The sequence below is a fragment of the Sardina pilchardus genome, chromosome 23 (genome assembly GCF_963854185.1).
Source record: "Sardina pilchardus chromosome 23, fSarPil1.1, whole genome shotgun sequence".
NCBI classification, from domain to species: domain Eukaryota; kingdom Metazoa; phylum Chordata; class Actinopteri; order Clupeiformes; family Clupeidae; genus Sardina; species Sardina pilchardus.
The window spans coordinates 1,621,333-1,643,832 of record NC_085016.1 but is presented as its reverse complement, the minus strand read 5'-3'; the positions used below and the strand labels follow the sequence as shown (position 1 = coordinate 1,643,832).

The 22,500-nt window shown below is 48.1% G+C and overlaps 1 protein-coding gene across 2 annotated transcripts in view; it reads right to left on the bottom strand.

Moving 5' to 3' along the window:
* Positions 1 to 22,500, bottom strand: part of agap1 (ArfGAP with GTPase domain, ankyrin repeat and PH domain 1) — a 172,808-nt gene that overhangs the window by 55,702 nt on the left and 94,606 nt on the right. For both annotated transcript variants that reach the window (XM_062527842.1, XM_062527843.1), the window contains 3 exons: positions 14,405 to 14,532; positions 13,496 to 13,651; positions 11,961 to 12,053 (listed from right to left, as the gene is read on the bottom strand). In XM_062527842.1, coding sequence (XP_062383826.1) covers positions 11,961 to 12,053; positions 13,496 to 13,651; positions 14,405 to 14,532 — 377 coding nt within the window. The remainder of the gene's footprint in view (positions 1 to 11,960; positions 12,054 to 13,495; positions 13,652 to 14,404; positions 14,533 to 22,500) is intronic.

Genomic DNA, 22,500 nt, shown 5'->3' with positions numbered 1-22,500 from the left:
TGAAATCCACGGAAATATAAAAACCGCTCGCTCCTTCAAGCAAGCTCACTCGCTGGTCAGCAGCTGTGTTCGTTAGCCATTAGCCGTTTAGCCATTAGCCCTCTCCGCTCCGCTCTCCTCTGCTCTCGTCTCGTCCACACATCAGCCGCAGCTGACTGGCCATCTCGGGCCGCCCACACCTCATTCCAGCCAAATTCATTAGGCAAGAAGGGAATAAAACTGTCCGCTGATTAGCAATTAGGGCCGAGCCACTGCATGTGTCACCTCACTGGACTTGTTAAACATTAACGCAGAGACAGGGACAGGAGGGGATATTAATAGTGTCCAGCCCAGGGAGGAGGGGGCGGCCATGACACACGCAACACGGGGGGGTTGGGGGGGGTGGGAGAGAGGAGAAAAGAAGTGGGGGGAGAGGAAGAGAAGATCAGAACACTCTCTCCCCCCCCCCCCCCCCACCGTGACTGTTCCACTCTGTCAAGCCGAACGCTGAATGCACAGTAATTAGGCCGGATAAAGAGCCGACCGAATCTTTAAAATCAGCCAGTAAAATGAAGAACAAATAGGTCAAATTATAGCAGTCATTACCGTCATGTCATAACACAATGACATCACCACAGGCGTTCCGAGGCTCTAAAAGCATCCCGGTGCTCCGTGAGCCCACCTCACGGAACAGACTAGAACACGCAGAACGTTTTGTTGTGGTTGTGAGAGCCTGCAAATGGCTTCTGAGGACCCTCCTGATGCCAGATAAACACTCAGACCAGAGCAACACAAACAGAGCCACTGATCAGGGAAACGATGATGGACATGGTCTTGTGTGTAGCCTATAAACAGGATAATGGGATTTTTCTTTTTTTATTTATTCAAATCAAGTTTATTCAAAGTATGATTCATTTTTTGAGACTAAAAGGGAAACAAAACTAATTGCTGTCACAGCAAGATGCCTTCTTCCTCTTTTGCTGTCGTTATGTTGTTGTTAATGCTATTTTATATGAATATAAAAGAACGACATTCAAGTAACAATCAGATTGTAGCATCACAATAAACAGAAACTTAGGATTTGATCAAATCCTAATTCAAACTGTACACCATTACAAGTACGGCTGTGTTCAGCTGTGTGTGTGTGTGTGTGTGTGTGTGTGTGTATGCTTGTGTGTACAGCTAATGCTGTGCTCAGTAATGTAAACAGGCTGCTCTTAGATACGGTGCGATATAATATTTCTGCACGCATAGAAAGTTCTCTGTTCATTTCAGGACTTCACCATCACATACCTGAGTTGAGTAGAAATGGCAATAATTATTTGTGACGGTGGGCACTTGTGTGTGTGCGTGTGTGTCGTGTGTGAGCGTGTATAGTAAAAGTGTGTGTGAGCGCGAGGAGTGTGTGTGGTGTGCGTGCGTGTGTGTGTGCAGGTGATTGATGCACTAATGAGAGTGAGGGTAGGCCTGCTCCTGCTCCTGCTACTGTTCGTGCCCAGCAGGCCTGCTGCGTCCCCGGCCCATATATCTCCACCGGAACACCGCTCGCTCCTGCCCCCCCCCCCCCCCCCCCCCCCCCCCCCACTCCCCCGCCGCTTTATTCATTTAACGCATCCATCGGCCGCGTGACAAGCCATCAGTCTGTGGGAGAGGCTAATTGAACGGCACGTCGACCCTCTGATGGCTGTTATCTTTCATTACTTAAGTTCCAGGCCAGCGCCACACCACGCCACACACACGCCACGCCACACACACACACACACACACACACGCTACACACACACTCACACACACCACACGCCGCCACTGACAGCTCACAAGGTCTCCCCATCCGGGGGAAATGGAGGAGATAAATACATCCTGCACACACACACACACACACACACACTTCTGCACACACTCACCACACACACGCTCACACACACACGCATACACACATTCATACACGCACGCATGCATACACACACACTCAGACACACACGCACGCATACACACAGGCATACACACACACACACTCGTGCGCACACACACTCACTCACTCACTCTTAAGGAGGTGGCTACACCCACTCAAGTGCTGACCTCAGCGTTTCATGCTGTCAATATGTGCAATGTTTACACAATGAAATATATTTCTCAAGGTAGACGTCACAAAGTGGCCCTAAACTGCCAAAGAAACTGAAAAAAGGGGCGCAGTCCACCTCTATGGTACAAGTGGTGTGTGTGTGTGTGTGTCCACACGACACGAGGACCCCGCAGTCCACTCCAGACGTGGGGTGTGTGTGTGCGCGCGTGTGTGTGCGTACTCAATACTAAAAAACTCTGCTGTTTTGAAGACAACTGCTGTTGTAGACATACTGACTTTTGCAGCCAAAGCCAGACTACAAGTTCTTCCAACTAAACATAATCTTTCACTTTTGGCACCCTAACACATTTCCTTCCCACTGTTTGCACCATGATAACCAGCTAATTATTGAATCCCTGTCTCATATCCTGAATGGCTGTTATGTGTATAAGGGAATGTACATTGCCAGACACGACAGAATTGTTGACTTAATAGCCAAACACATAATTCCATGTGCTTCACCGCTTACAAAAATCTACAAGAATGTATGTGTCTCACCTTGCATGTTCAAACTCTGTAATAGTGGAAATAATGTGTTTTCAAATGTTGCTGCAAAAAAGCCAGATATTGTTGTTGTTGATGAGGACAGCAGAGAAGTAACCATTCTTGAAGTGGGCTGTGCATTTGACTACAGTCTAGAGGATGCCTACCATACCAAGCTTTTAAAGTATCAGCCACTCAGAGACATTGTTGTACAGCTTGGGTACAAATGTAAGCTGTTGGTGTGTATATTTGGAAGCCTAGGTAATGTCCACAGACTAGTAGTCAGGGGTTTGCAGATTGCTGGTCTCTCTAAGCCAAGAGCAAAGGCTCTAGCAAAATTCTGCTCCTTTCCTGTGATAATTGGCAGTCGCCACATATGGAGAAGGCGTTGTTTTATGTACCCATGAACTGAGACCAGAGGCATCGGCTACTGGGTTTGCAATGATGGTGTCTAAAATTGTTTGTGTTCAATGAAATTTATTGTAAAATGTGAACACAAATAAAAGGTATTAAAATGTGTGCCCACACGACACGAGGACCCTGCAGTCCACTCTAGACGTGGTGTGTGTGTGTGTGTGTGTGTGTGACCTGGCTGTCCAGTGGAGGGGGCGACGCGACGGAACAAAACAAATCAACAGCACAAGAACAACAATAACAACCCTCCCCAAACTGCCACCACTAATCTATTAAAACAGACCAATCTAGTCCGCTTATCACTCCATCACTCTCTCTCTCTCTCTATCACTTAATCACTCTCTCTCTCTCCATCACTCTATCTCTCTATCACTCTCTCTCAGTCCCCTTCTCTCGATAACTGTGACAAAGGGCACACAAAGGGCTTCCCCCGAGTGCAGCAATAAATCACGGGTCCGGCGCAGGAGGGATGAGGAGAGGGGACAGGCCTAATCTCGGACTGTCCAGCGGCCTGACAGGACCGCGCCGCGGCAGGCCTGAAACAGACGCCTTTGTTCCAGCACTCCACTCAGGCTGGGGGATAAATTAACAATGTCATCGGAAAACCCTTTACACAAGAAAGCACTTCCTGTCCTGTGTGTGTGTGTGTGTGTGTGTGTGTGTGTGAAAGAAAAGAGAGAGAAAGAGAGAAAAAGAGAGAGACAGAGAGAGTGTGTATGTGTGTACTGTATGTGTGTATGTGCGAAAGAGCAAGGAGCAAGAGAGAAAGAATGAGTGTGTGTGCGTGCGTGTGTGTGTGCGTGTGTGGGAGGACAGAGGAGGCCGTGAGATTGACACGGTGTGAGAGGTGAATGTCCTCTATCGCTGTGGCCATCTGATCTGGCAGTGTGGGGCGATGACCAGCACATTCATCATCCCACGGAGACCAGGGCAAATACCCCCCCCCCCCCCCCCGAACAATGCCACAGCGCTATCCAATTCAACACACACACACACACACACACACACACACACACACACACACACACACACACACACAAACACGTGTGCGCAGCATCAGAGTGCTCCTGGAGGCTTTGTGGAGCTAAAGGAAGAGCACTGTGCTGCTCTGCAGGCCCTGTGGGGCCTTAATATGGACGTGGAGAGGGGGCCCGGGAGAACTGAGCCGCAGAGATAAAATGAAACACACGGCGTGTGTGTGTGTGTGTGTGTGTGTGTGTGGAACAGGACAGGGCTCTGCACCATTGATTTATCTAAAAAGAGCTCTGGGTAATTAATTACAAACTCAATTATCCAAACGCTACATCTATTCGGAGCCGTCATTACACTCCACACCCTCAGCACTCCAGCTATTGGCTGCAGCTCTCGCCTCCTCGGCTCACTACCAGAGCTGAGCGCCGAGCGCCTAGCGAGCACGGACCGCCACAGAAACACACAACCAACATGAGCCCAACCCTAACAAAGGTGAGCGTCTAATGTGCACGAAGTCACAGGAACAGACAAACAACATCAGCACAACACTACAAAAGGTGCGCTTCTATCGTCTGTCGAGCGCGAGCAGTCACAGAAACATGCGACCAACATGAGCCCAATCCCACAGAAGAGCACTGGCGTGAGGTTTAGCACAAAACTGGCAGTTAGGTGGATTTTCCTCTCCAATTTAAATGAGATCATTGTATTAATGCACTGTATGTTTATGACCTCGAGTTCAAATCCAGTGTTTTAATAACATTTCACTAGCATGTCTGTGAGAATGGATGGTGTTAAAAGCAGCAATCACAGCAGTCCAGTTAAGTGTGTGTGATATCTCCATGTTCCTAATGCGACCTTGGGCCATAAAGCTCCAAGGTCATGGGGAGTCTGATATCAGCACCAGCGCTGAATGACAGCGTCTTTAAGAACCACCCGTGGGACCAGCACCATAGCACACCACAAGAACACCGAGCCCTGATTAGCGTGTGTGTGTGTGTGTGTGTTTTTATGTGTCTGTGTATGTGTGTCTGTGTGTCTGTGTGCGTGCGTGTATGTGTGTATGAGTCTGTGTGCGTGCGTGCGTGTGTGTATGTGTGTGTGTGTGTGTGCATGTGTCTTTTCAATTATTTTACAGACGCAAAATAAAGAATAAAGAAGGTGAAGAGAGAGAGAATAAAGAAGGTGAAGAGAGAGAGAGGGGAAAAAAACTCATTTCCAGAGGTTAGTGTGCATGACAGAAAAGCCATCATGGCCAAAATGGCTCGGAGCAGTGACAACCTTTCCCAGGGAAATGATATTTTCCCAATCCCGCGGAAGGCGGATCATGTCACCCTCGTTAAAGACTTGATAGCAGGTCTTTAATATTCACCGTCTTAATTAGGACTGCAGTTAATTTCATTAAATTCTTTCGCTGCTAAATGAAGCAGATTATGAGACATCTTTTATTGCGAAGCGTGAAATTACAGCCTGGACGCTGCCAATGGCAGGCTGAAACTAATGAATTACAGGGTAAATAACACCCAAATTAACCATCCAATTTAACTCTGCACAAAGCGCCAAGCGCACCCCCTCCACCCTTAAGACACGCCACGCAGAATGGGGGGGTGGGGTGGGGGAGGGGGGTAAACTTTGTCAGAAGTGAACAACCAGCCACGTCTCTCAAAGCAAAAAAAAAAGGGGGGGGGGGGGGGGGGGGGGTGTTGTTACTAACATGCATACACTGAATGGTGTTGTAAAACAAACATGTGAAAACAGTGAGAAAGATCTGTTTTTACATATTTATATGTATATCTATATTTACATCTGGAGTAGAGAGCCTTTCAATCTGTTCCTATTTCCGGACACTTTCAAAAATGATGCAGATCATTTCAAATGGAAATTAGTCGGACTTGAGCGCAATGCTCTCCAAAATGTCGTCTTTACGACGTAAACGTTACGATTAGCTCAGTGTTGTTTTCTGTGCCTCCGGAAATGCCTCAGAAACACAAATGTGTGTGTTTATGCGGCTGAAGGAGTCTTTACCTTAAAGTTCATTTCTGCCGTGCTATTCCCCTCCGCTGGCTACACCCCTACTGGTGCTTCCACACACACTCCAAACCCTGTCGTGCTGCGCTCTGCCACATTAACAAATTAATCCGTTAAAATGCTGGTGTCAAAATACCTCAGCCTGGCAGATGACAGGGCAACAAGCAAGCCACTCCGAGCCTCAATTACCCGCTAATTAGCAGCACAAGCAGATGTGTGTGTTGTGGAGGACCAGACTCCGCTAACAAAGCAGCTTTAGTAAACAAAGCTGGCCAGACTCCGAGCTGCGGTTAGCCGCTTTAACCTCTGACTCTGCCCCCCCCCCCCCACACACACCCCCCCTCACCAATCTACTCAGACTGCTCCAGACACACTACAAGAAACAGTCCACGACTCAACAGTACATACTTGTTAATACACACACACACACACACACACGTAAGACTCAAGAGTACATCATTAATTACTAGCATAAACACACATAAGCGAGGTCAAGATGCATCCAGTTGTGCCATGCCGCCCTTGGTGCCATGTGGGGAATGGAAACAGGACATGAACAATAAGACACCGTGTTGCTGCTGCTCATGTTCATGCTTATGGTGCTCGGCAGACACTTCTGTGGTCATGACCTGTGTGAGCGCGCAGCACACACACACACCCGTGGCAGACCTGAGGAGGGTGTGTGTGTGTGCATGTGTGTGTGTGTGATTGTGTGTGTGTGTGATTGTGTGTGTGTGTGTGTGTGTGTGTGTGTGTGTGTGTGTGTGTGTGTGTGTGTGTGTGTGTGTGTGAGCGTGTGAGATTGTGTACCAAGAGGCTGGCCTGGCACTCAGAGCGTCGTGCGTGGAGAGGTCATCTCTGACCTCTTGACCTCCGCAGCCGAGGCGAGTTGAGCCTGTCGGTGCGCAGCGCTGTGCCCGTTAAGATGGCGGGAGCTCTAACGAGCGGCGCTTCTTAATGAAGCTGCTCACAAAGGCTCCGGTGCAGACAGCATGCACAACACACACACACACACACAACGCACTGATAGAGTGCAACCTTGACTGGGGAAGGCAGCGCAATAATAACCAGCCATAATGAGATCAGCGGGCAAATAAACCACGGCTGGGAGGAGGGACACACACACATACACACACACACACACACACACACACACATTAACAGCAACACGTACAACAGTACCAACAGCACTGTTTGGAGGTCTCTGTGTATAGCAGAGCAGCGTGCGATCGATCACCAGCGTATTACAAACGCGTATATAAACCTCTAAGCAGGCTGTGTGAGCCTCTGGAGAGCGCTGCGTTACACGCACAAACACACACAGACGCGGGCAAACACAACACACACACGCACACACACGCGCACACACGCACGTGCGCACACACACACCCCCTCCGCTTCAGCTTTGTGCCGAGGGGCCAGAGATCGAGTGTTGCGTTAAACGTAATCAATTGGGCACAAATCCTCCGCTTCACCTTTGTGTGAGTAATCTCCCAACAATTATGAGCAGAGCTTCCAGGAATGCTGTTAATGTGTGTGTGTGTGTGTGTGTGTGTGTGTGTGTGTGTGTGTGTGTGTGTGTGTGTGGAATGGCAGGCTTCGCCACAGCCCCACTCACTCAAACCCACTCAGACATCTGCCAGAGTGATTTACACTCGCTGTTGCACACAGTGCCCCGGAAAAAAAGAAAGACAGAAAAAAAGGAAACAGCCGATTCGCTGCAGAAGAATCAGTGATTTGCGTTCTGCTACGGCGTGAGCTTCCTGTGTGTTCATGTGTGTGTGAGAGAACAGCTTGGATATTAACAGATGTTCATCAGATTCAGCTCAGTAGAAAACGGAGGCTCTTAAAGAGGGAAAAAAATCACGTAGATCCGCAAGACGAACAGAAATCCACATACTTAGAGACTCCCATTTAACACGCGCACACACACACACACACACACACACACACACACACACACACACAGAGTCTAATTAGGGAGTGGATTGCCACAGCCAGCAGTCTAGTACAGATCATGAGAGGCAGGCGTGGAAATGGGGAGACACACACACACACACACACACACACACACACACACACACACACACAGAGAGAGTCTGACAGGGAGAGATGCGAGCATGTTCGCAGGAGGAAGGACCACAGGGAACGATCAAATCAATTAAGGCTGTGGCCGTGCCTGTGAGCGCAGTGCGTTCTGCTTCCTCTCGGTGAGGTGAGTGGCGGCGACAGGCGCTGGCTTTGTGTGGTGCGGAGACACTCGCTCGCCTTTTAACTCGCCGGCCAATTACAGCGCAGCAACACTGCAGAGCCATTAGCACTGATCTCATGGCTTTGCTGCCGCCGCCGCCGTCGTCTCTGGTCGGATAATTCCCGTTTAATTCTCCCCAATCTGAGCACGGGGGACTAGCTCTGGGTCACAAGTTAATTATTCGCCTATTCATTTGATTATTTGAATTCCAGTTCAAATCAGCCAGATCTCTCAGAGTGTTGCGCTAATGGGGGATGGACGAGAATACGGCGGACGCGTTAAGAGGACACTTCCTGATGACGCACCTTTGGTGGAAGCGCTAATCTCGATTTGTCTTGATCTGCGCGGCTGTCGCTTTTCTCCAAAGCAACTGACATCAGACTCCTGGTGGGGTTAAGTGCCTCACTCAAGGGCACAACGCGTCATGGTGAATACACGACGACACGCCACTTTTCAGGCTACTGCGTGTCAATCCAGCTCCGTATCCGCTAAAGCAACACCGCCCCGTAATCACGGAGAAGTTACGCTCGGAGTGACTCCAATTAGACGAGACTAAAAGACCTCCGACGGCCTCTGCCCGGTATCCCCAGATCAGTGATGCTTTCTAATAAAGAAGGCGCTTGTTGACATTGCACATTAACGGTTCAAAGTCACATACTGCACTGATTGTACATACCACACAAACATGAAGGTGACTGTTACTCTACTGAAAATATCTTTGGAATTTTCAGAGTAATCAAATTATGCAACATGATGTAACAAACGGTCTACTACAATGAGGTGAGGAATAGCTCGCCAACAAAGTCTTTCAAAACACTATCAAATTGATTAGCTAAAAGACCATGGGACAGATGGGTCTTGGGTAGCTGAGGTTGAGGCACGTTCGAGCCGGTAATGTGGCTCTTAGTTGTGGAGAACTATACAACGTTAGCGTGACAGTCCTTCAGTTCTGGAGAACTGTACAACATTAGCGTGAGAGTCCTTCAGTTCTGGAGAACTATACAGCGTTAGCGTGACAGTCCTTCAGTTCTGGAGAACTATACAGTACAACATTAGCGTTACAGAGCTCAGCTGAGAGCAAATCATTTCAAACTTCTTACACTTCATAAGACTCCTGAAAAAATCCCTTAACTTGTCTTTGTGATGAAAATTCACATTTTAACAGTAGTAAATGACTTGGCTTGCCTTGTCTGGTCATTAAATAGGCACTATTTATTAAATAATCACTTATTTTGTGCTCAGCTAATGCAGCAAACCCTTCAATAGATGAACTGTTGTTTCCTTTAACTCATCACCTAACTAAGACGACAACCTACTAAGATAGAGAAAAAAAAGCCCTCGGTTTCAAGATAAATGTTTAGTCAGGCATCTTTCAAACATGACAAACACGCAGACAACGCAGGCTCATGTGCACACACACACAGACACAGACACACACACACACAGACACACACACACCGGGCTCCTGGCCCCATGCCTGTGATCTGTGCACCACACTGGGTAGCGTACCCTCATTAGCGCGCCGCTAGCTCTAATTGCACTCTTTACAAAATGCCCTCCTCCTCCCACCATGCTGAGTGCCTGCTCCCTGAGACTCCTCAGACACACACACGCAGGCACACACACACGAGGGCACACACACACACATCTGTCAAGTGGTGGGCTGACCTCCCATCTGCCACGGGGGCAGGACACGTCGCTGAGGCCAGCCTCGTTTGTACTTCATTAACCGCCACCGACTTAACAAGCTTTATGCAAATCAGCTACAACAGCAAGGAGCCTGCTGCTGTCGCACTGTTCTGTGCGTGTGTGTGTGTGTGTGTGTCTGTGCGTGTGTATGTATGTATGCGTGTGTGTGTGTGTGTGTGTGTATATAAATAATCATTGCTGCTCAACTCAAGTCCAACACAACAGTAAGACGACTGGTGTGTAAGAGATGGTGCCTGAGCAGCGCCCATAAAGCCCCAAGTCTCCGTGCGTCTGCGTGCGTCTCCCTGAGCTGAGCGGAGGCTGTTGCTGAGGGGCTCTTGAGACGCTCTCGTAGCTGCCGCACTGCAGAGGTTAAAGGTCACGCAGGAGACGGCCAGATGCTGAGCGTCAGCGTAATTGCCCAAAAAGAGGGCCGAAGGTTGCCCAAGCAAAGCCACCGTGATAACAAGCCCGTCTTGAAGTCTCGTGGTCCTCTGATGGCTGTGTGTGTGAGTGTGTGTGTGTGTGTGTGTGGTGGTCCTCTGATGTGAGTGAGGAGCAGGAGGAGGCGGACACCATGGAGACGCTTGCTCCATCCAGCAGGAAGTCCTTTGGAAAGCGGCCCACACCGAGACTTCACACACACACACACACACACACACACGCACACACACACAAAGACAAATGATCCAGTATGCCTCACTGCAACCCTAGTGGGGACCACCCACGCTCAGCGCATTCTAAAGACTACAGCGCACAGCTCTCTCCCTCCCCCCGACACACACACACACACACACACACACACACACACACACACACACACACACACGTGCTGCTGACTCCCTGCTCTGGCGCGGCGTGCTAATAAACACAGATCTCATCTGAAGGCGGCCCTAATCAGGGATGCAATTTGTTCATTAGGAAATTACAAACAAGGCCGCACACACACACACACAGCCATGAGATGCCGTGATTAGAGCACGCACAGACGCACACACACACACACAGCCATGAGATGCCATGATTACAGCACACACACACACACACACACACACACACACAAACACACACACACACAGCCATGAGATGGCGTGATTAGCAGCGCTAATTGCCTGATTCTTACACTGGAGTTGAAAACACACACTGGAGATGCTGCACTCCCCCCAATGCCCTCTGCTGCTCGCTGACGCTCTGCGGCTCTCCACAAATTAAGAGGTGCTGTGTGTGTGTGTGTGTGTGTGTGTGTGTGTGTGTGTGTGTGTGTGTGTGTGTGTGGCTAGGAGGGGAGCTTTGTGGCCAGATCTCTCTCTCTGCCCTCTACCTTCGAGTGTCGACCCGTGCCCAATCAAAGAGCAGGTCCCCTCAGTATGGGGTGGGTCTGTGTGAGAGGAGGGTGTGTGTGTGTGTGTGTGTGTGTGTGGTGGGCCCCATATGCTAGCCAGCCAACTGTACATCATTAGGCACTCCTTACCTTCTCTTCCTCTCCGAGAGGACAGAAACAGAAGGTTGGGGAGCTGGCTCTCTTTCTCTCTCTGTGTGTGTGTGTGTGTGTGAGTGTGTGTGTGAGTGTGGGGCGAGGCAGGGAGAGGATTAATCCCTTCCCACTCCTTATCCTAATGATCTCCACTCCACACACGGGAGCTGATTGATGTCAAGTGTGTGCTTTCGCTGTTAATCAAGGAGAAGGCATCAAGCAGGGCCCTGTGTGTGTGTGTGTGTGTGTGTGTGTGTGTGTGTGTGTGTGAGAAGGCATCAAGCAGGGGCCCCGTGTCTTCCTGTTGGGGGCCTGATCAGAGCGCCACCGCCCCCACCTCCAGCAACAGTGTGTGTGTGTGTGTGTGTGTGTGTGTGTGTGTGTGTGCCCACTGCCTGTGCTGTGCAGGACCCCCTACTCGTCTCCTGCTGCCACGGATGAGTGAGAGAGCAAACGCAGGCCTGTTTAATTGGGACGGCGCTCGCAGATGTGTGTGAGTGTGTGTGTGTGTGTGTGTGTGTGTGTGTGTGTGTGTGATTGAGTGTACGTACCTGTTTAATTGGGATCGCGCGTCCGCTCCCGATGCTGTCCGCCCGGTTCTCAAGGCCTTTCTTCTCCTTATCCGGCTCACTCCCCTTCCGAGACTGTGGAGAGGACAAACACACACACACACACACACACTCTCTTTAGGGGGCTGTCTGTCACTGCGTCTCTCTCTCCAACACATGCATTAGAACTCTCAGCAGACACACTATTAAGATGCGGAAGTGGTTGAGAGGTGGCTCCCCTCCCACTCAACAGCCCACAGTGAACATGACAGCTGGCAATCCCAACCCCATTCCCAATCCAACCCCATTCCCAATCCCAACCCCATTCCCAATCCAACACCATTCCCAAATCAACCCCATTCCCAATCCCAATCCCAATCCCAAGCCCATTCCCAATCCAACCCCATTCCCAATCCCAACCCCAGCCCCATTCCCAATCCCAACCCCATTCCCAATCCCAACCCCATTCCCAATCCAACACCATTCCCAATCCCAACCCCATTCCCAATCCAACACCATTCCCAAATCAACCCCATTCCCAATCCCAATCCCACCCCATTTCCAATCCCAATCCTGACGTGCTCTTCAAAAAAACCCTCAATTCAGATGTTTCTGATCAATTAATCCACACTTAAGACACTCATATGATGACATCATTACAGATAATACAGACTACCCCAGCTTCAGTAAATCACCACCTCCGTATTCTGCTGTCAGCAACATCAGTCTGCTTGCGGGTGTGTGTGTGTGTGTGTGTGTGTGTGTGTGTGTGTGTGTGTGTGTGTACTCACGGTGAAGAGGTTGGAGCGGCGCTTGGACTGCTAACGGACGGGCGTGGGTGTGTGTGTGTGTGTGAGTGTGTGTGTGTGTGTGTGTGTGTACTCACGGTGAAGAGGTTGGAGCGGCGCTTGGACTGCTTGCGGACGGGCGTGGTGTGTGTGTGTGTGTGTGTGTGTGTGTGTGTGTGTGTGTGTGTGTGTGTGTGTGTGTGTGTGTGTGTGTACTCACGGTGAACAGGTTGGAGCGGCGTTTGGACTGCTTGCGGACGGGCGTGGGTGTGTGTGTGTGGGTGTGTGTGTGTGTGTGTGTGTGTGTGGGTGTGTGTGTGTGTGTGTGTACTCACGGTGAAGAGGTTGGAGCGGCGCTTGGACTGCTTGCGGACGGGCGTGGGTGTGTGTGTGTGTGTGTGTGTGTGTGTGTGTGTGTGTGTGTGTGTACTCACGGTGAAGAGGTTGGAGCGGCGCTTGGACTGCTTGCGGACGGGAGTGGGTGTGTGTGTGTGTGTGTGTGTGTGTGTGTGTGTGTGTGTACTCACGGTGAAGAGGTTGGAGCGGCGCTTGGACTGCTTGCGGACGGGAGTGTGTGTGTGTGTGTGTGTGTGTGTGTGTGTACTCACGGTGAAGAGGTTGGAGCGGCGTTTGGACTGCTTGCGGACGGGTGTGGGTGTGTGTGTGTGTGTGTACTCACGGTGAAGAGGTTGGAGCGGCGTTTGGACTGCTTGCGGACGGGTGTGGGTGTGTGTGTGTGTGTGTACTCACGGTGAAGAGGTTGGAGCGGCGTTTGGACTGCTTGCGGACGGGCGTGGGTGTGTTGGCGCTCGTGGGCACGTCGATGCGCAGCTCCTTCTGGCTGGTGCTGGGGGTGGAGGGCACGGACGACGAGTAGTCGCTCAGACTGCCGCCGCCGTTACTCGTCTACACACACACACACACACACACACACACACACACACACACACACACACACACACACACACACACACACACACACACACACACACACACCACGAAAAACCCATTTAGCAAACCAAGCAAGAACGCAACACACATGGCCCCATTTTTGAGTCACAACATTCAAAAAAATAATATGCATTAGTGATATCTCCTGTGTGTTATTGATATATCCTTTATGTTGTTGTGCATTAGTGATATATCCCGTGCGTTAATATGCATTAGTGATATATATCCTGTATGTTGATGTGTGTTAATAATATATCCCGTACGTGTGTGTGTGTGGATCTCACCTGGTTGATGTGCGTTAATGCTATATCCTGTATGTTGATGTGTGTTAACAATATATCCCGTACGTGTGTGTGTGTGTGTGTGTGTGTGTGGATCTCACCTGGTTGATGTGCGTTAATGCTATATCCTGTATGTGGATGTGTGTTAATAATATATCCCGTACGTGTGTGTGTGTGTGTGGATCTCACCTGGTTGATGTGCACGGCAGACACGGGCTGTGAGCAGACGGAGGAGTGGCTAGGGGAGTTGGGGAGGGACTTGCAGGAGTGTGTGTGTGTGTGTGTGTGTGTGGGGCTCACCTGGTTGATGTGCACGGCGGACACGGGCTGTGAGCAGACGGAGGAGTGGCTGGGGGAGTTGGGGAGGGACTTGCAGGAGTGTGTGTGTGTGTGTGTGTGTGTGTGTGTGTGTGTGTGTGGGGCTCACCTGGTTGATGTGCACGGCAGACACGGGCTGTGAGCAGACGGAGGAGTGGCTGGGGGAGTTGGGGAGGGACTTGCAGGGCCCGATGGACAGCTGCTGTTTCTTGCGTGTTGCCACGACCTTCTGAGCCACTGCAAGCCAAGCACAGCGACAACGTCATCAGACACGGCTTTAAACAACACGGCGCTGTTTAAGATCCCTTCTGAATCTTTTCCAACATGATGTGGATCTTCCACAATTCCAAACATTCCTATCTTCACACAAATGCAATATGGACAAGTCCTCTATCGTATCCTATCTTCACACAAATGCCATGGCAACAATCAATCACCATGCTTCCATCACATCTCTTCACATGAGAGAAGATGTTATCAAAGGAATGTAAGTTGTTATCAAACAACTTACATTCCAATCACCTGTAATAAGACTGAAATCATTATCTTGCAATGTATAGGGACCCTATACTAATGTATAAGGATCCCATTTTAATCTATAGGTATCCCATTGTAATGTATATGGACCCATTTCATGTATATGAGTCCCATTCTAATGTATAGGGCCCATTTTAATGTATAGGGACCCCATTCTAAAGTATAGGGACCCCATTTTAATGTATATGGTCCCCATTTTAATGTACAGTATAGGGACCCCATTCTAATTTTCCCTTTATCTGCTAGCTTGCGATAGCAAACAGGATGCCGCTCCGCTCTACACCAGGAGGGAGCTCCAATCATTCCTCCATTAGCACCAGCCCATCACTGTCTCCCTGCTCCATTAATACGGCTCCCAGCTCAAATGCCAAGCCCCAGAGCCTATGGAGTCATATGGGGCGACTACCCATCAATGTCTACGGCCCAGTCAGAGCCTATGGAGTCATTTGGTGCGACTACCCATCAATGTCTACGGCCCTGTCACAGGCAGAGTACTGCAGCCAGCACACACTCCAACACTGTCATCTGAGGCCCATTCATTTCAGTGACAGAACCTAACAGAGGAGGTTTCTAGGAGATAATATCATCAAATTTCAATAGCTTCACTCAATGCCTACGCCATAGGGCATTCGTATGCATTTTACTATTGATTGAGCTGGAGATAAGATGATGGCATGTGCACACGTATCCCCCAGAGTGTAAGACGGAAACATGAATAAAGACATTAATGGTATATCTACAGTGATAAGTTATGCATCGTAAGAAGAGGATACAAGCATACCATCACCATTAGGGATGTAACGATGCATCGTGACACGAATAAAAATCGATACAAATGCGTGACGATTCGCACCGGTTGATAGAAAAAATGAATCGCGATGAGTCACGTGACTTATGTCACTAGGTACGGGGCACAGAACGAGGGAAGACGACGGTAGGCAACAACTTTGAACTAGAGTGTGTGTGTCAGGGTTCGTATGGGTGCTTGAAATCCTTGAAAATGCTTGGATTTTAATGTGGTGTTTTCAAGGTTTGAAAAAGACATCATTTATGAAGTTGTTTTGTTTTTGCCACGCATTCGCGTCCAGTTTGACGTGTCTGGATTTTCCGATAATGACAGCAATCTTGTGATGCTGATATTGACTTTTAATTTCTGCGCGTGTAAACTAGTCTAAGCTACTGTGCTTGAACGAAGTTAGCTGTGACAGACTAACCTACTGGTTTTCATCGTTTTAACCACAAAGCCTGTCGACCTTAGGTCTACTCAATTGTTTAGTTAACACCTTGTCATTTCGCGTTTGTCCCGCCGTTCACCTCCGTGCGCCCCATGTACATCAGAACATATGTCGGGATAGCCATCTCACTATGAGAAAACGTATGACGATAGTGCTAAGAGATTAACACGTTTGCATGCTTGGTAAACATCAGTCTTGCACATAATATTGAGCTGATTTTTTTTAGTGGAAATGGCTTACTGTAGCATTGTGCTGATAGATGGAAAAAGTTGCCTATTTAAAGGCACAGTCTGAATTTTAATCCTAGCTCTCCATTTAGTGTGTGCACTTGAACAACTATAATGATGTAGCATATAACAGTACTGCCCTACAAAGCAGAAAGGCAGTAACTGCATTTTTGGTCAAATTAGTTATTATAATTTTCATGACATTAAAGTTGTTATGAAGATTGATAAGTACCAAAAATAAGCTAATGTAAAGTAAAAAAAAAAAGAAACCTCCAATAACTGCTACATTAACTACAACCATAAGGCTAAGCAACAACTTTAAAATGTTTTTTTTTTTTCAGTTTGCACTCTGCATAGTTACTGCCTTTTTGCTTTGCAGGGCAGAGTAGGGCCTGCCATTTATTTTAAGAGGAGAGAGGTGTAGGACGTAATACTTTGGAAGGAGAGGGAGTGGTGCAATTTGATTTTCTTTGGAGCAACCTCTTCAAACAGCATCAATATCAAAAAGAAAAATCGTGATAAAATCGTATCGTGAACAAAAAATCGTGATCCATATCGAGTCGTGAGTTGAGTGTATCGTTACATCCCTAATCACCATTGATTGATTCCCGAATGTGCTGTTGCGAGTCCATGTTGCTTCGGATCAAAGTGTCTACCGTATATCATTCAACTCAAACTTTAACTGCATCTTTACATAATGGAACACGTTCGTATTCACGTGTAGAGGTAAGTATACAGCACACTGCCTGACCGTGGATTTGGGACACATTGGTAACATTCCTGAGAGAAGAGGATTTGGGACACACTGGTAACATTCCTGAGAGAAGAGGATTTGGGACACACTGGTAACATTCCTGAGAGAAGAGGATTTGGGACACACTGGTCACATTACTGAGAGAAGAGGATTTGGGTAGTGATGCACGATATATCGGCCGCCGATATGTTATCGGCCGATAGGGTCATTTTTTAACACATCGGTATCGGTCCGATGTCAGAATAGGGCCGATGTGAACAGGCCGATATTTATTCCTGTGTATTTGACGTGTGCGTAGGGCAGGCGGACACTGACACTGCCTATGTGAGTGTGGGGGCGGGGGTGTTTGTTTTCGCACAAGCACATAAATTAACACGTCACTGAAGCAAGTGCTGGAGGCAGTAAAAAGTCAAATTCAAGTCAGTGCCTTTGGTGAGGAAGCAGAGATGTCGTCTCGTTCTTCAAAGTGTCTGAATCCTTTTCTAAAACCCTTATTTGCTAACGCTAACTGTTAGCTAACTGTTAGCAACTTAGTTGGTTGGCAATGGGAAATTGCATTGCAACCACAACGTTTCTAAATTAGTTACATAGGCTACTGACTCAGCTTGCATACCGACACACACACGCACACTATCCGCCCGCAAGGAAACGTTCTGCGTTGACAATATTTGTCCGTTCTTTCCGGTTTTAGGTTCGTGCATTGGTCAGCCAAAAGTAGCCTACATAGCTTTCTGCCTGACAAGGACAAGGACTTTATACAGCCCTATAAAGGCTAACGTTAACGTTACCTTTAGTTTTGTTAAACGTAAGCTCGTTGCCTACCTTGTTCCAACTGAAATAACTCCTAGCTTTGGTGCTTCCATCCTTTGTTTTCGTTGTTTCAAAAGACGTATTTTATCCATGACGAGTCTTGAGTTAGTGAATTAGCCTAACATGATAACCAAATAGCCTACTGTAGATGGCCGAGTAAAAGTAAACAACAGCCTGCATGCGTGCCTGCATGCGTGCATGGTATTCTCTCTCATGCTCAAACATAATGTGCGCGCGTGCATAGTTTTGCATTAAATTGATAATGTGTTCACTAACTTCACACAAAAATGTAAATAGCCTACTGATGTAGTTAATGGGATACAGAGTTGGGGAGTTATCGTAGTGCTGGGCGGTATGGCCAAAAATGTATATCACGGTATTTTTCAAAATTCTGACGGTTTCACGGTATATGACGGTATTTTTTTTCCATGCATAATCAAGTGTTCGCAACATTTTCTATGGGTTGACCAAGGAATTACTGCAGTAGATTGACTTAGGATGGCCTATTTTACTGTCATGATGAGTGAATATTGTAGAATAATTCCACACTAGTAGTAGTATTACAGGTTGCATGGCCATGATGCTGTTTACAAAGAGGCATCATGATTCTAATGGGCAATTGCAGTCAAAATACAGAACTTTTACTATGCAAATTGCACAAACCTACACAAAAAGTAGTGCAAATACTTATGCTTCAAGTTCAAGCCCAAGTACACTGTTTTCAAGTAAATATAAAAAGGAAATATAAAACAAGTGTGACTAAGTGAAGAGACTGCTCCGCTAATATGCCTACTCTGTCAAATAGGCCCATCAGAATCATGCCGTGTTGTTATTGTGTGCTCTACACATAACGTTAGTGGTAGGCTAACGTTTACAGAATTCACGTGGATGTCTTGTTAGCCTATCATGTTACGGTTCGCTAAGCAAAATGTAAACACAAAAGTTCGTTTCAGTGCACTGATGACAGTCAAGATCATGACTAACTAACCAGCTAGTATTGTTCAGTTCATGTCTGTAACATGCTTTACTTGCTACTTGGATAATTTCAGCGAATGTTATTAAGGTAAGATGAATTATAAGATCATAAAGTATTCCTGTGTTCGGTGGGTTCGCCTACTAGCCAGCTAGCTAGTTACAGCGGTGAACAATCTCTTTTTTTTTTGCCTACTGGAAAATCCCTTTCAATGTAGGTTATTAAGACCAGTAACGCTTTTCGTTAACTAGGGGGACAATTTAAGATATTCTGTGCAACACCCAAGGAAAACTTAAGCCTTCAGCATCATAATTAAAGGGAAAACGTGAGGTGTCTTGTGCTACAGGCTCCACTGTTTACTTTCACCATGCGTGTTTAGAAGCGCAACACTGAAAAGGGTCCCGTCTGAAACAATGACGCGCGACGCAGCATTCCGCCCACAGTGTAATCAAATACACCGGTATGGCGGTATATTAAAAATTCATATCATTACGAAAATATACACCGGTATTCGGTGTGAACCGGTATACCGCCCAGCACTAAGTTATCGTAGGCCAATTTGGTGTGAATACACACAAGGGAAATGCTCTCTTGTCAGTAGCCTGATGGTACGCGCACAGGCGAGCCTGCTTATTTTGTATCTGTAAAGAAAAGCAAAATAAACAAACTTGGGAAAAAAAAAAAAAAAATGTAAACGTTCCAGTTCGTTCTGGCTTATAGCTTTGACCATTTAGGCCTACTTTTAAAAATTTGAACTGTTGTAGGCCTATTATGTTCACAGAGTATGTGACTTGGACTTAGATGACTTAGATATTCTCAATAAAGTTATTTAAAATAGACATTATGTGCAAAATTCCATTTCTGAAAAAAAAAGTAAAAAAAAAAAAAAGGATTTATTGAGGATTCATGATTTGTTTGATTATCTAAAAATGTGTTTTCTATATATCGACATCGGTAAATATCGGTATCGGCCATAAACGGCAATATTAACATCGGTTATCGGTATCGGCCAGAATTTTGACATCGGTGCATCACTAGATTTGGGACACACTGGTAACATTCCTGAGAGAAGAGGATTTGGGACACACTGGTAACACTCCTGAGAGAAGAGGATTTGGGACACACTGGTAACACTCCTGAGAGAAGAGGATTTGGGACACACTGGTAACACTCCTGAGAGAAGAGGATTTGGGACACACTGGTAACACTCCTGAGAGAAGAGGATTTGGGACACACTGGTAACGTTCCTGAGAGAAGAGGATTTGGGACACACTGGTAACGTTCCTGAGAGAAGAGGATTTGGGACACACTGGTAACGTTCCTGAGAGAAGAGGATTTGGGACACACTGGTACCGTTCCTGAGAGAAGAGGATTTGGGACACACTGGTAACGTTCCTGAGAGAAGAGGATTTGGGACACACTGGTCACATTCCTGAGAGAAGAGGATTTGGGACACACTGGTCACATTCCTGAGAGAAGAGGATTTGGGACACACTGGTAACGTTCCTGAGAGAAGAGGATTTGGGACACACTGGTCACATTCCTGAGAGAAGAGGATTTGGGACACACTGGTCACATTCCTGAGAGAAGAGGATTTGGGACACACTGGTACCATTCCTGAGAGAAGAGGATTTGGGACACACTGGTACCATTCCTGAGAGAAGAGGATTTGGGACACACTGGTCACACTCCTGAGAGAAGAGGATTTGGGACACACTGGTAACACTCCTGAGAGAAGAGGATTTGGGACACACTGGTACCATTCCTGAGAGAAGAGGATTTGGGACACACTGGTACCATTCCTGAGAGAAGAGGATTTGGGACACACTGGTCACACTCCTGAGAGAAGAGGATTTGGGACACACTGGTAACGTTCCTGAGAGAAGAGGATTTGGGACACACTGGTCACACTCCTGAGAGAAGAGGATTTGGGACACACTGGTAACACTCCTGAGAGAAGAGGATTTGGGACACACTGGTACCATTCCTGAGAGAAGAGGATTTGGGACACACTGGTACCATTCCTGAGAGAAGAGGATTTGGGACACACTGGTCACACTCCTGAGAGAAGAGGATTTGGGACACACTGGTAACACTCCTGAGAGAAGAGGATTTGGGACACACTGGTACCATTCCTGAGAGAAGAGGATTTGGGACACACTGGTACCATTCCTGAGAGAAGAGGATTTGGGACACACTGGTCACACTCCTGAGAGAAGAGGATTTGGGACACACTGGTAACACTCCTGAGAGAAGAGGGGTGGACCAGCTGCCGCGTTGCTGTGGAAGATGCTCTACTGTTTACCCCGAGTGGCAAAAAGGTCTGGTTTGTGCTCCACTATTTACCCCGAGTGGCAGGACGGTGTTGCTACCCCAAGGGGCAGGACAGGAAAGTGTTGTTACCCCGAGGGGCAGGACAGGACGGTGTTGTTACCCCGAGGGGCAGGACGGTGTTGTTACCCCGAGGGGCAGGACAGGAAAGTGTTGTTACCCCGAGGGGCAGGACAGGACGGTGTTGTTACCCCGAGGGGCAGGACGTGTTGTTACCCCAAGTGAGGGGCAGGACGGTGTTGTGTTGTTACCCCGAGGGGCAGGACGTGTTGTTACCCTGAGGGGCAGGAGGGTGTTGTTTTCGCTAGTCAGTTGTTTGGCTGTTGCTCCTCAGCAGCTCTGGGGAGCGTGGGGCAGTTAAACCCTCATTAACTGGGTAAACAGACTCTGGGGGAAGTTTGGAGTTGCGCTTTGGACAGAAGGGGGTTAATAACACCCCCCCACCTCCCCACCCCCGACACACACACACACACACACACACACTCCTCCTCACAAAGCCCCTCACGTGGCCATAAACAGGCGTCCTCTCATCTCCCTGGAAATGAAGCCATTCCTTTAATTGGACCTATTAAAGCTCTGGGCCTTAATGATGATTCTGTCATAAACATTTACCTTCAGGAGAGAATACCAGCTCCAAGGGCAGCCACTGAACACTCTTGTCTCTCTCTCTCTCACACACACACACACACACACACACACACAAACTAACACTCACTCTCTCTCCTAACTGATTCTTCCAGTCAGTCAGTCAGTCAGTCAGTCACTCTGTGGAAGTCTCCCTCCTCCATCACAGGCCCTCGTAACCCTCATGGCGGCTCCACAACAGTGCAGCTCAGGCGTGGACGACACTTGGACGTGGACGACACTTTGCTCAGCCGTGTGGCTGAAGCGTGAGGCCTCACTGGGCACATGTCCAACTCCCCTCAACAGACCAGTGAGCCGGCCGGTCCAGGACTCCCTCAACAGGCCAGTGAGCTGCCGGTCCAGGACTCCCTCAACAGGCCAGTAAGCCTGCCGGTCCAGGACTCACTCTCAAGGTCCTTAGAGCCACCGCAGAATCCGTCACCGGGGCAAGGCATGGCCCCAGAGATATATATTCATATGCGTACACAGACATCCCTCCACTGTATATTACTTTAAGTGTTAAGAACAGTTATGATAAGGCTGTGTTAAATATTTAAACTGCACAGCTAATACAATTTAACTTAAACCATCAATCTTGGCCCGCTGCACTGAGAAGCCATTTATTCTAATGGAAATGTCACCCATTTGATCAGATTTATGACGGCTCCATTCACCCAGCCAAGGGGTGGCTCGCCAACGAGGAACTCACACGCT